This window comes from Egretta garzetta, unplaced genomic scaffold (assembly GCF_000687185.1).
Source record: "Egretta garzetta isolate BGI_Z169 unplaced genomic scaffold, ASM68718v1 scaffold279, whole genome shotgun sequence".
Lineage (NCBI taxonomy): Eukaryota > Metazoa > Chordata > Aves > Pelecaniformes > Ardeidae > Egretta > Egretta garzetta.
In genome coordinates this window covers 394,647-407,607 of record NW_009260844.1, presented here as the reverse complement: position 1 = coordinate 407,607, position 12,961 = coordinate 394,647, and the positions used below count along the sequence as shown (strand labels likewise).

Here is a 12,961-nt window from a genome sequence, read left to right as displayed (position 1 = left end):
TGCCATTGGCTGCTACTAAATTAGGCTCTTCCTTTTAGGGGTGGGCTTTAAAATCCGGTGTATCTTTTCAAAATAATTTCTGGTGGCTGTCTATTAAAATTGGCAGAATTTTCTGTTGTGGCAAAGCAGCCTGTATGCAGCACTCATCTTTTAAGAGCAGCTCTACTTTTGAGGAAAGTGTTCAGTAACACTAAGGATTTCTTCATAAAATGTGATGCTGCTCAGTTTGTCAGCCATACAGGCCTGTTCCTGGCTAGCTGTTTCAGGCAGTTCATATCTTTTCACACTGGCCATCAGAGACAAAAATCTTTGAGCTCTTTGCTAAAACAGAAGCATCATTTGCTGGAATCTGGTATGGATTCCAGTGTGGAATTCACACTGAATGGCCAGTGTGAAAAGATAAGATTCCAGCAAATGGTGTTTCTGTTTTAACAAATAATCCTTGATAGGTATTACTGTGTCTTGTATCAAGACGACTTGCTCTATTTGCCACCAACTCCTTGACTTGTCAGGAGCAAGCAGGTGGGTGGTTATAACCTCTTTGCAGAGCTTCTGCTCCCTACACAAGAGTTCTCTCTGGTACTATCCTTAAACTAAAAATAGGTACATTTTAAGTGCTCACAGATAAATATAGTACCTAGAAATTGTGAGGTATCAGGACAGATTTTTGTCTGTATGTTTTAACTACTGTAACTTGGAACAGTCATATCGAACTATGACTTGAATAGCACTTACTTTAGTTGCTCAAATTCTTCTAAGGTCATTGAAGAACTGTCTCTTTTTAAACACCATCTAGTTCCATAGGTAATATTTATCTCTACTAAGAACCTTATCTGTGTGTGTTTCCCTGTTAGCAAGCAGATCTGATCTCCTTGGGGAAAGTTGTGTTGGCATTGGCTTGCAATTCTTTATCAGGAATTCAGAGAGAGAATTTGCAGAAAGCAATGGAACTGGTGACAATCAACTATTCCTCTGATCTGAAGAATCTGATTTTGTAAGTTTGCTTAATAAATATTTTAAAGGAAATTACTGCTTTTTTCTAAACATAGAAATGAAAATGTCAAATGGTATTTTTAGATGCAAGTAAGATTACAGATATAACTACTGTAATTGAGTTGTCTGCACATTAAACCTAATTTAAAATTCATTTGTATCGTGTATTTTCATGGTGTATCTAACAAAATCAGTGTCCTTTACTAAGTGCTGCTAAAGCTTCTAATACGCATTAGGAGCTTAAACAAAACAAGCATTTTACGTTGTCTTCAATACTGGGCTTCATTACATATTGTCTACAATAGCAATATGCTAGTATTATTTTACAGTTTCAGGTGGTGTTGTTGGAGTAATAGACACGTTGCCTTTTTGACCAAAGGGTTGAGTGCTAGTTTTTCTTGGCTGCATGTTATTTTGTGGTGTTCTTTAGTATAGTCAGCCTCTCCTCTTGCAGCCTAAGAAGGGAGAAGTAGAAATCTGTCCCCTCCCTCATTTGAAAAACAATTGCGTGACAATCTGAATCTTCGCATCTTCTCTCTTTTTGAGTATGTTCTTGCTGGTTGAGTGGGTGAACTACGCAGTTCCATGAAAGTACACTCCTACCTTGTATATATAACTGACTGGATATATACATGTAAGTTAACACATGTGTTTTCTCTGTTAATATTTTTTTCTTTTTAAGAAATGCAGCAATTATCAAATTCATGTATTAAAAAGACATCAGGGTCAAATAGTTATAAAATCATAATAGGGTGATCTCTCTTGATAAAAAACAGTGTGTTTAAGTAATCTTTCTGGGTGTGGGGATATTTTGACAGGTATTTGCTGACCGACCAAAACAGGCTTCGCAGTGTAAATGATATCATGCCTATGATTGGTGCACGATTCTATACTCAGTTGGATGCTGCTCAGATGCGAAATGATGTTATAGAGGAAGACCTCGCAAAGGTAAATAATTTAGTAATTCCTACAGGAAGACCTATAGTCGGTATTCCTACAGCTGTACCTTAAAAGGGAATGTTTTCTACTGTTTCTTCCTTTTTTGTTTAGCAACCTAAGTAGTCTGCCTGCAGACTTGAGAACTCTGTGCTCCAGGTATTGAAAGTCCAAAAGCTCCAAGAACCACTAGTTAGGACGTCTTCAGCTGGGCTTTAACTAAAGTAACATCTTCATGACCAACCAGCAGTCTTGGGGAAAAGATGTTCTTTACAGAATGGTTAAAAAGTAGTATTCTGAGTAAGTAAGGCCGCATATGTCATCACACACTAGATCATGTAGTTTGTGCTAGAGGTTATACAGCAGCAAATGTTGCCTTTAAATTCTTGGGTAGGTTTGGATTCCAGTGTCCCTTTACTTATCTCATATGCATTCCTTTCCAAATGAATGCTAGATCATGGAGGTAAAAGCTGCCATCCTCACTTTCCCTGAAGTATGCATCTCTTGCTGTGTGGGTCTGCTTAGTCTGTCAAGTTCAGTTAAGGTATCAAGCACTAGCTACAAAGGAAATGTGTACTTTGTCCCATGTTAGTGTGTATTTGTTCAACGGGAAAGGGTGTCTGCTCATCAGAAGCCACTCATCTTGGGATTTTCTAACAATACTAAGATATGTTACACAAGGCTTTCATGGTGCTGAAGCTATGTGTGGGATAGGGTATTAAGTTTTTAAGGATTTATTAAAGTCCTGTGACTCCTTTCCGTTACATGCCCTCATTGAGAATTTTTTTTTGAGAGGCAGCAGACCAAGTTTGGGATTCTGATGGGCTGGTTCTCTCAATTTCTCCACCATTGGCCTGTTGGATAACTGTTTTTCCCTCCATCGTGAAAGGTATTGAAATCTGTCAGAAGCAAAGAGCTGTAGAAGAGCAAGGCGGTATCTACTTTGGATGCAGAGCTGTAGATGACAGGGGCCCGCTCTATCAGAGTCAACCACTACTCCTGCTCTGAAGATGTTTATGATCATTCCTTGTTAAGGTGGCTCAATGTACCTGCACAAATTTGGGCAGGTGGACCTTTTCCCATAACAAAGATGGAGGTTGTCCTGAAATCAGCATTAAGCAGTCTGCATTTTCAGTCAAGTTGTTTGTAACAGTTGCTTATCACTAGCAGATGAGCAGAGCCACTACAAGTTGTTTGGCAATAGCTGTTTACCTGGTAGTGATAAATAGCAGTTGCTAATTAGCTGTCAGTACGACAACTTGTTTGGACTACCGCATCCTCAGTAACATCAGAGTTACAGTACTCCTTAAGTCTAGCCTGGTACCCTCTCTTCATTATTGCCCCAAAGCAAATGCGTAGAGGAGAGTATTAGAACAAGACTAGTCTAGCAGGTATGATTTTTTTTAACTTGTATTCTCCAAGCATGCAGTCATCTGTAGCTTAGGGGCTTCTGACGCTGGAGGTGCGTTTTTATGTACTTAATAGCTTTGGTTTTTTGAAACCACAAATATTTTGTTACTCCTGTAACGCTCATGTTTCACACAGCAGTGACCCCATTGCTCTATCCCTTTCCTTTCTCACCTTAATATTCCCATCATCTATATGTCACAGCATTCAAAGTCTCATTTTTCAAGTCCTCTACTCCGCTCTCAACCTCACAGGCTACGAAGCCTGCAGAGAGGCCACCTGGAGACTTAGTGCCAGTGTTTTTGCTCAGCTGTGTCACCATTGACTGGGAATCTGCAAGGCAGTGGCATTCACACAGATGTGGTTTGGGCTTTTGTATATTTGGCCACATACCAAAAAATTATTTGGAGATTGTATAGACCTCTGCTAGCTGGACAAGGTAGTCTTCCCTATCAGTCTTTTAAGTGTAGCTACAATTGTGGTACAAGCTGTTCTGCTGTGTGTGTTTTTAGACTGGTAGTAGAAGTCTTGCAACCCATAGGTTGTCTGAGGTCAAGCTATTATCACCTTGACCTACTTTATTTACCCAGCTGTGCACAGTAATCTACTCCAGACTGAATTCATTTGAAATCAATATGATCATGCATGGAATGAGATGCAGCTTAGCGTGAATAACGTTGGAGAGCTGGGCCATTAGAGAATATGAATAATACCAGGAGAGAACCTTTTTTTCCTGCCAGCTTTTGAGCAGCTTTTACTTAAACAAAAGATTAATTCGCAGTGTAATGTAAGCTAGGATGTAACTCTTCTTACTGTATCCTAATTGGTGAGGAAAAATGTATGAAATTTTTCAGTTGCATGTATTCTAAGCATCTGTAATTCTAATGTTCTGTCTTTTGTGTGAGTTCATTCTCATTGCTTTGTCTGTCATTGATGGGCTCAGAATTTATACTGTTTTAAGACTTAAAGTCTAGCTTTTTTGGAAAAACTTCTTTCAAAATGATATTTGGAATCAAGTGTAATTTGAATGTTAGTCTGAAACTGTTGTTGCTAAATATTTACTAATAATGGCCTACAAAGCATTTCTGAAAACCAAAGATGGTAGATTATGTTCCTTCTCATCTTTACCTGTAATAAAGTATTATACTACATACTTTTACAGGTCTTGATAACTGTATGTATATATATTAACATATTCTTCTTTTTTTTAACTTACTATGTTTTAGCATACCTGTAACTATAGGCTGGCAATAGACTAGACTTACATTTCCACAAAGAAGCAGATTGCTTGATCCGGTTCCTGCTGGGGCATCAAAGTGTCATTGGTTGTTAAATCTCGACATCATAATTTGCATATGAAGTGCTAAAATTAGCAATGGGCTACCGATACACGATATAATGCATTTGATCTCTTTCTGAAAAAAATATAACCTCATCTTAGAATAAATAAAGATATCATGGTAATGAATAGTGCTTCATTGGCATTACTACTGTGTGTATTTTGTAAATAAGTGTCTTAATTTTATGTTTCAGAAACTTTAATAACCTCTCTCTTGTTTTCTAGGAGGTGCAAAATGGAAGGTTGTTTAGGCTTCTAGCAAAATTGGGAACAATCAATGAGAGACCAGAGTAAGAAATACTTGTTTTCATGGTGTAGAGTATGTAAAAGCCGGTTTGCCATGCAAGGTTTCTTCCCTCGTAAATTTAAGCTAGACATTCTCCCCATATCTGCCCCCAAAGAAATGTGTATTTAAGAAGCCTTGAGGAAAATAAGAAACTTTGACCAAAATTTTAAATAGAGGAGAAGGCTACAAATAGATATGCCAGAGTTGCTTCATGTTTTTTTAGTATGGTTTCTTTTAGCAGCCTCTTGTGAGTGACAACAGTTTTTGAGGAAACCCATAGCTTGCTTTAACTGTAGCAAATGGTGCAGATAATTGGCTTTAAGGTAGTTAATTTTCAGCTTGGTTTTTATCAACTACTACACAAAAATGAAGTGCTCGTGATCTGTTTTCCATCCTATTGAATAGACTTAGAGTTGTGTTTGTAATGCTGGTTTCTAACATTTACATGCTAAACTTGTTGAAGATAACTCTTGCTTTCTCCCCTTTTCTGTGGGCCTTTGGTAGGCGTTAGCTTTAGGTACTTTAGCTGAGAAACTCTGAATGTGTTATCTTCTGTTTGTGGCAGAGGGGAGAATAATTAATTGCAAATTATACTGGGTAGCTTAGCAGAGCAGTACGATTATTCAGGTTAGATTGAAGAGTCACATTATCTGTGGGTTTTGATTTTTCTTATCTTTCTGAGCTTTAATGTGAGCCTTTGTTTTACACCAGGTTTCAGAAGGACCCAACGTGGTCAGAAACTGGAGACAGGTATTTACTAAAGCTCTTTCGAGATCACCTTTTCCATCAGGTGACAGAAGCGGGTACTCCTTGGATTGACCTCAGTCACATTATCTCATGTCTTAACAAGGTACACTGTACTTGGGTTAGCTTTTAAAAATTTGTTTGGGTTAACTTTCTTTAAAATAATATTCCACTTCAAAGCAAGTTTGCATTGGCAGGTTCTGTTGATTTAACTGATGGTTGTTTTCCCCCTGTTTTGGATGAAAACAATGTATTCACTAAGCTTAATATTCAAACATTTATGGATATTTTAAATAAACTTAGTACATTAATATTCAAAATTGGAATTCAGTAATATAGCATGAGATACAGTATTAACTTTTCATCCTAGAATGCATTGAATACTGTGGATAAGCAATGCTGGTCCCTTTATGCTACTCTGGTCTTTCAACACAGCATAAAGGATCCATAAAACCCCTATAACTGGGGGAGGTTTCTGCTGATGTAGTTATGAAAGAGGATGGTCATAAGGCAAGAGGATCCATTTCTAAACTGTGCTGACCAGAGTAGGAGACAGGAGGGAAACTGCAATAGAAATTGTGCAAAATCCTTACCGTCTAGGACAGCGCTGGAAAATTTCTGTGACTTACAATGTTAAGTCCACTTCTGATAACTTCCCTAGCCTCTCCAGCCCTTTGTTTTCCAAGGTTGATTTAACAAAGCTATTTGCAGTTTTCTAAGAGCTGCACCACTAGCAAAATTTTAGCTGAACACTCGTGTGATTAATGAGCAGGAGGCATGTGAGAGACCACAAGATATTCAGTAGTTGTAGAACTTGTCTTGCTCCATAAATTAAAAAAGTACATGAGCAGGTTTTTGTTTTTGTTTTTTTTTTGTTGGCAGATCAGCTTTCTAACTTACTTTACATTCTTTTGCTGAACTTCAGTAATTCATAGGAGACGTAAGATGCTACTTCTTCCCTTTTCCTCTTTTTTTTTTTTTTTTTTTTTTTTTTTGTAGCTGCTTGGTCATTCCACTCACTCTGTAGAGAATGGTGATGCAGACACTGACAATCTAGTTTCAGTGGCTAGTATTTTCTTTTCTAGGATTAGGATAGCCAACTTTCTCTTCCAGAAACAAATGAACGTATTCAGATCCTTTGACATGTAACAAGTGACTTAACTACAGTTAACTCTTTTTCTAAATTGTCAGGGCTTTTAATCTCCTGTTAGACCACTGCTGTGCATTTCTTTAACCTCCTTTTTATCTTTCTGGTTGGTGTCTGTAATCATTTAAAAAGGACATTAAAGGGATTGAGGCTAAATCAAAAAGAAAGCATGTTGATATTCAAATAGGCAGTGAAATGCCATCATGATTTGAAAGCAGTGACCCGTACAGTACTGTAGCAAGAGGGGACAGTCCTGAATTCGTAGGTCAGGTAAGAGATGGTGTCAAAGAATGCCTTGTTCTATTAATGTTCATGGCTTACCTTTTTAAACAGAGGCTCTTCTCTTCTGTGGTTGTGGGCTCAGCACACAAAAAATGTAAGGCTTACAGAATTCTACTTTGGAAATACACTCTAAAAAACGCCTTTGAGACTGTAGCATGCACTAGTCAAAGTGGTTATTTGGGCTTTCCTGCTACACTCCAAAAACATTCCTTTTGAATGAAAATTACTCTATTGTTTAAAAAAAAATCTTTTTTTCAATGTGGCGTTTTGGGAATCTTTTCAGTTGAGATACTGATTTATGCCTCCACAGGAGGAGAGAAAGAAAGCTATAAATATTGATGTTTCTAATTAGCTGTGTGGCTTTCTTAATACAGATCTTCCATATCCTACATCCATTAAGGTAATTCACTGGTTTCTTATCTGACGCGAATGGGAACAGTAGACAATATTTCACAAACACCTTAACCATGATAGTATTTTGTAATGGATTTTGGAAGAGACTGGTGGTTTTATCCTACTCTACAGGAATTAAAAGCTAATTAGCTTGCTTTTGTCCTTCTGAAGCTATTCACAAAGCAGGAACTTTCTATTTGGGAGGTTCCAGCTTTTAAGGTTATGCTCAGAATATGATTTTAGAAGACAAATGCAAGAAATTTCTAACTTGCTGTGTTGCTCCAGACAGCAGCAAGTGGAACATTTCAGTGACAAATGTAATTGTTCTTCTACTATTCAGTACCACATTATAATACATTTATTTAATCCTGCTGGGGTTGTATTTCCAAAGATTTCTCTCGATAGTGTCATATCACACTTGTCTCTGCCCCATCTTACATATTGGAACAAGAAAGTTTGTAGTGTCAAGTATTTGGAAATAACAGTATATCAGCTAAAACAGAGCTACAAAAGTTTTGCATTATAAGGGAGTCTGACAATTCGCTATTAATGAACGCTTCTTGCAAAGTGAGAAGAACATAAGATACAGTGTTGGAAGGGGCTTCAGCATGTGAAGTAGGATATTCCTCTGTTCCAAATTAGGATTTAGTGGTACATCTCTAAAGTACATAGTGTAATATACAGTTTTTTAATGTTGAATTTGAGAAGTCAGAACAAAACATGGGAAACAAATGTGGAAAAGACTTTAATCCCAAATTATCTTCTATTTGTTTATGGATTATAACTAGGTAATCTTGGTTTTGGGTGGGTTTTTTTGGTGGTTGGGGTTTTTTTTGGTGGTTGGGTTTTTTAGAGTAAGGGTTCAAATGTGCCATATAGTTTAGGAACTAGTTTGTTATCAGTACTGCCAAAAACATGAGGTTTGGGTTCCTACCGGTTTTCAGACTACCTGGGACTGGTTCATCCATTATTTCATTTCAGAATGGGCAAGAAGTAATTTACCTACCCTACGTGGAGGCTTGTGGATCTTATGTGCAAATGTAATGTCAAATGTGGTTTTGTTCATCAGGAGCTGTATGGAAATTTCTCTAGGCTTTCTACATAGGGGAAGATAGCATTGCAGGATTATTAGCTTTATGGAAAGGGAAGAAAACAATGGTAACCTAGTCCAAAGGTCTGGAATGTCCATCAGGTTAAGACCAAAATGTCTCGATTTTTTGGCAGGTATGTTGTTGTGGTGTGATTCAGATCCTTCCTTTCTGTGGTGTTAGCAGATTTGAACTGCACCACAAGAAGTACCTGCCAAGAAATTGATTGCTTTTGTTATTGGGGAAATGTTTTGCCATTTCTTTCACACTTCTTTTATTTTATCTTTTGCATTCTTGTTACAGTTAGATGCTGGTGTGCCAGAAAAAATAAGCCTCATTTCCAGAGATGAGAAGAGTGTACTTGTGGTAACTTACAGCGATTTAAAACGCTGCTTTGAAAATACTTTTCAAGAACTGATTGCAGCCGCAAATGGTCAGTTGTAGTATTTGCTGAAAGCATGCAGGACATTGCTGAGGAACTTAACCAATAGCAAATTGCACTACAGCTGAATTGTTGTTGTCATCTCATTTCACATTTGGGAAACAAACAGGAGATGAGCAAAGCTGCTTGCACTTCAGTCAGGTACACTGTTACTTGAAGGGAAGAATGTTTCACTTATCCTAGAGCTAAGGCTGCCATTGGAGGCTTTATCTGTGAAGAATTTATTTTAGATTAAGGAACACATCAGGTGCATGATGTTCCTGCTTTTATTTTTTCCACTTGTATATGCACTAATTTTAATTTTTTTAAGACTTTTCTGATCTCTGAAGTTTTGCCACATTGTATACTTAAGGGAAACTCTTTGCAAGGACATTTCTGGGATACATTTTTGTCACTGAGGATATAGCAAAATTTATTCATTTTTGATATTATTTGCACCCAGAATAGCATAAAGGACCAGGTAAATAATTTAATAGAAATTGTGTTCTATTAATGACCGTTTAGTTCGTAACCTCTGTAAAAGTGTGTTGTATGCAAGCTCTGTATGCCACCCACTGTTAGCTCAAAAAAATGTGAGAAGACGAAACTTTTTAAAACCAGTCAAGTGAAATATTGGTGAATTGACTAAAAAGGAAAGAAAGTCCCCTGTCATTTGATTTAAACTTTGTCTAAGCAAAGTGACGAAAATAGCATAATGGGAAACATCTATAATTTAAGGAGCATATCAAACTTGCTCTAAACACAACCAGCGCCTTTTAAAAACTGTTTGTACGTTTTCCTGCTAGTCAGAAGCATTTACATTTATGCAATTTTTTTAATAGATTTTTTTTTTAAAGAAATTGTTTAAATGCCTGAAGTTTCAGGAGTGTATTACTTTAGGTTATTTACAGTATAATTTTTGTATAAAGTTCTGTTCTTTGAACCACAGCTTTATTATGGTACGCTACACTGGATACAGATACAAAGACACTGTTAAAAGAAGATTAACTAAACACAGCAGTTGTCTGGCATCAAGAGCTTTTCAAGTTTTACAGCCTGAATCTGGAGGGATAATGATCTGCTGTGCCTTTGCAGTCACTGCTTAGCCCAAAGTAATATTACTTTTGATAATACTCAACACATGAATATTCCTGAAGTAATTCAGTCTCAAAAGTCTGGAATTTTCCTCAATTACCTTTCTAATATTTGGACATGCAGTTGTCTCCAAACTTGGGTATTCATGGGATTTCTAGTTAAACACCTACACTTTGATACTGAAGACTGCCAAATATGTAGGAATTTCCTTTCTTAAAGCAGTAGTGAAGACTGTATCTATCCTTTCCCAGCACTGAATGTTTTAATAGCACTGGGTGCTCACCATGAAGAAAATGTGGAAACTCAAAAGGTCAGGACAGACTCTAAGCACTTGCAACTGATGTTACTGACATCAATTTTAATAATTCTCAATATTTGTAGTTTTCAGAGAAGTTTTTAATATTTCTCTGTCCACTTTTATAAGCTTTAAAATGATTCTCCGCCTTGAGACTTGCATCAAGAAAAAAGCAACTCTCTTCACATCGAAAGCTTTGAAGACTAGGGACATGCTTTACACATTTTAGAAAATGTGGTTGAATCCACATTAGGTAGCATCAGTTGTTGAGTTTAAAAGTCGATTATTGTTGCATTTGATCGAATGAATTTTAAAAGGAACATAATGTTTAATATTCAAACGATAACAGTTGCCAGAATGTTCTTTTTAATATAAAAGGAACAGGAACTTTGAAAAGTGAACATGCAAAACAGTCTTTTATCATTAGCTCATGTATTTGAGGAAGAGCAGCTGTCTTTTATATGTTTTTTGACAAATCATATTGTAATTCTTTTGTACAAAAAAGAAGTACTTGTATTCTAGAAGAAATATGAAATGCTTAATTTATAAGCGGGCTGAGGTTTTTTCCAGTATTGTTTTCTTTGAAAATGAAAGGGGATCATCTGTTCAGTTGTGGGGTTTGGGAACCTTTGGAAATTTAATTTGTGGACCAATATTTTGTGAAAGTGTAAGGCAGGGGTAAAATAGGGCTTGAATTCTCATCCTTTTTAGACCAGCAAACCACCCTCTGCAAGACATGTCTAAATTGCAAACCTGTGTGTATTTGCATAATGTCAGTTTGCTTCAGCCCCTAGTAACCTCAGGACTTGGTTTAAAAATAAAAAGGTAGACAGCTAATAAGTTTTCATACATAATGTCAGCCAGAAAATATTTGGTGTCAGGTAATACATAAAATAATAAAAAAAAAGTCGAGCTTTGTTTTCTATTTATTTCATTTGGTCCGTATTTGGGAATGATTTGAACAGTCTGAAGTTCAGCTTGGGTGTTTTTTGGGGGAGAGCCCTTCTACCCCATTTTAATTCCATTTAGACGGTTGTCCTAAAGTTGTAGTTTGATCCATTCATAGGAAGAACTGTGTATCTGTATTTAAAAAGAAGAGCCACCAGGATGTGCCCTCCCAGATGGGATATTTAATTCTGACCTTCCTATTTTTTACAGCTAAAAGCACAGAAGGGACAACCTTTGAAATCATCTGATGTTGGTCATTTTAATTTTTGTACCTGTTTAAATTCTGTTGCTGTATTTACTATATTGTAAATATTTTGTTGAGGGTACCTATGTATTTTTGATTTGCCCTTGTTTCAGTAATTCAGGTGTCAACTGCTTCCCCTAAAAAGCACCAGTATGTTAAGTTCTAATGTCATGATCCCAATATGTGTTACTCATCTTTAATCCTGTTTTCATTCTTCATGTGTACAGCAGTATTTTTAATAAAGAATACCAGAAATAACGTGGCCTTATTTTGACAATGTGAAGTTCTGAAGTTGGATACAGGGCTTTTCAACTTTGGCACTGGAACTGTATTGCATTCCATCCTGCTGCTTTTGTATTCGCTCTGACTGCAATGTGGAGTTTAAACAGTCACGAGTCACGAAGTGCGTTTAGTGCTTCCCATTTGCAGTATATCAGATGTCCTAAAACTTACAGATGATGTTGACTAGAATCGTACTAATACACATTTCCTTAACTCCCAAGTCAAGTCCCACCTGCTTCTGTCAGACCAGGTCTGCTTTACTAGACAAACCCTAATTTTGAAGCTTGTTTACTTTCATGTTTATTGAGCTTTTTTGCCCAATAGCAAAGTATATTAATTTGAGAATTTGCACGTGGAGTCATTGACAGCTTCATTTCCCAGAATTATTTTCCTGTACTGTTAACCAGCAAAGGTGAGATGATTTACTGGTGGTATAAAGTCTCCTATACCCATCCAATCCTGACTGTGCTTACGTAATGTGAAATTTTGTGCAGTGTGTGTGAAATTGTGAATACTCCCTGCGATACATTTAGCAAGGAGTCATTATCCCTTAAATTGCAGCGGGTTAGAAATTTTATTATATAAGCTGCAGTAAGCTTGATTGGTGCAGTTATCTAGTCTCCAGCTTCCTTCTGAGCAATGTGCAGCAACCGCTGCACAACTCCAGCAGCAGTAGGCGATCCCACTACGTTCTGCCTCCCCAGAGAAAGTTTAATCTCTGCTTCCTTCCAGCACTTGTGTGTGGTTTATCTGCAGTGTGGCTTGGAGATCCCATCGCTTTATAAAACGCTGTATAGCAGAGAGCGCCCAACATCTCTGTGGAGGTAGCATCCCCTGCTTCTGATGGATGGGGTGGGGATGAGGAGATTCGCTGAAGAAGAAAAAGCGCCTACCAGGCCTAAGGTGCCAACTCACGTCCTTTTGCCTGTACCAGATCTTCTAGCTGCAGCAGTAACCGGGCAGGGGGGGTAATGGAATGGGTGTTTGTCAAGGGGCTGCTTTTTCTTCCCCTACCATGAAATCTTGCCTCTCCCAGAGGCAGACCTGAATTTTTTGCCTTT

The 12,961-nt window shown here is 37.4% G+C and overlaps 1 protein-coding gene across 12 annotated transcripts in view; it reads left to right on the top strand.

Moving 5' to 3' along the window:
* PAN3 (poly(A) specific ribonuclease subunit PAN3) overlaps positions 1 to 11,864 on the top strand; it is a 78,874-nt gene extending 67,010 nt beyond the window's left edge. For 10 of the 12 annotated variants that reach the window (XM_035902550.1, XM_009647126.2, XM_035902547.1 and 7 more), the window contains 5 exons: positions 855 to 994; positions 1,812 to 1,941; positions 4,901 to 4,965; positions 5,673 to 5,811; positions 8,919 to 11,670. In XM_035902550.1, coding sequence (XP_035758443.1) covers positions 855 to 994; positions 1,812 to 1,941; positions 4,901 to 4,965; positions 5,673 to 5,811; positions 8,919 to 9,059 — 615 coding nt within the window. In that variant the 3' untranslated portion in view covers positions 9,060 to 11,670. Of the gene's footprint in view, positions 1 to 854; positions 995 to 1,811; positions 1,942 to 2,043; positions 2,230 to 4,900; positions 4,966 to 5,672; positions 5,812 to 8,918 lie in introns of those variants that run through there. The other 2 variants (XM_035902546.1, XR_004843084.1) reach the window with 2 other exon arrangements.
* Positions 11,865 to 12,961: the final 1,097 nt, after the last annotated feature.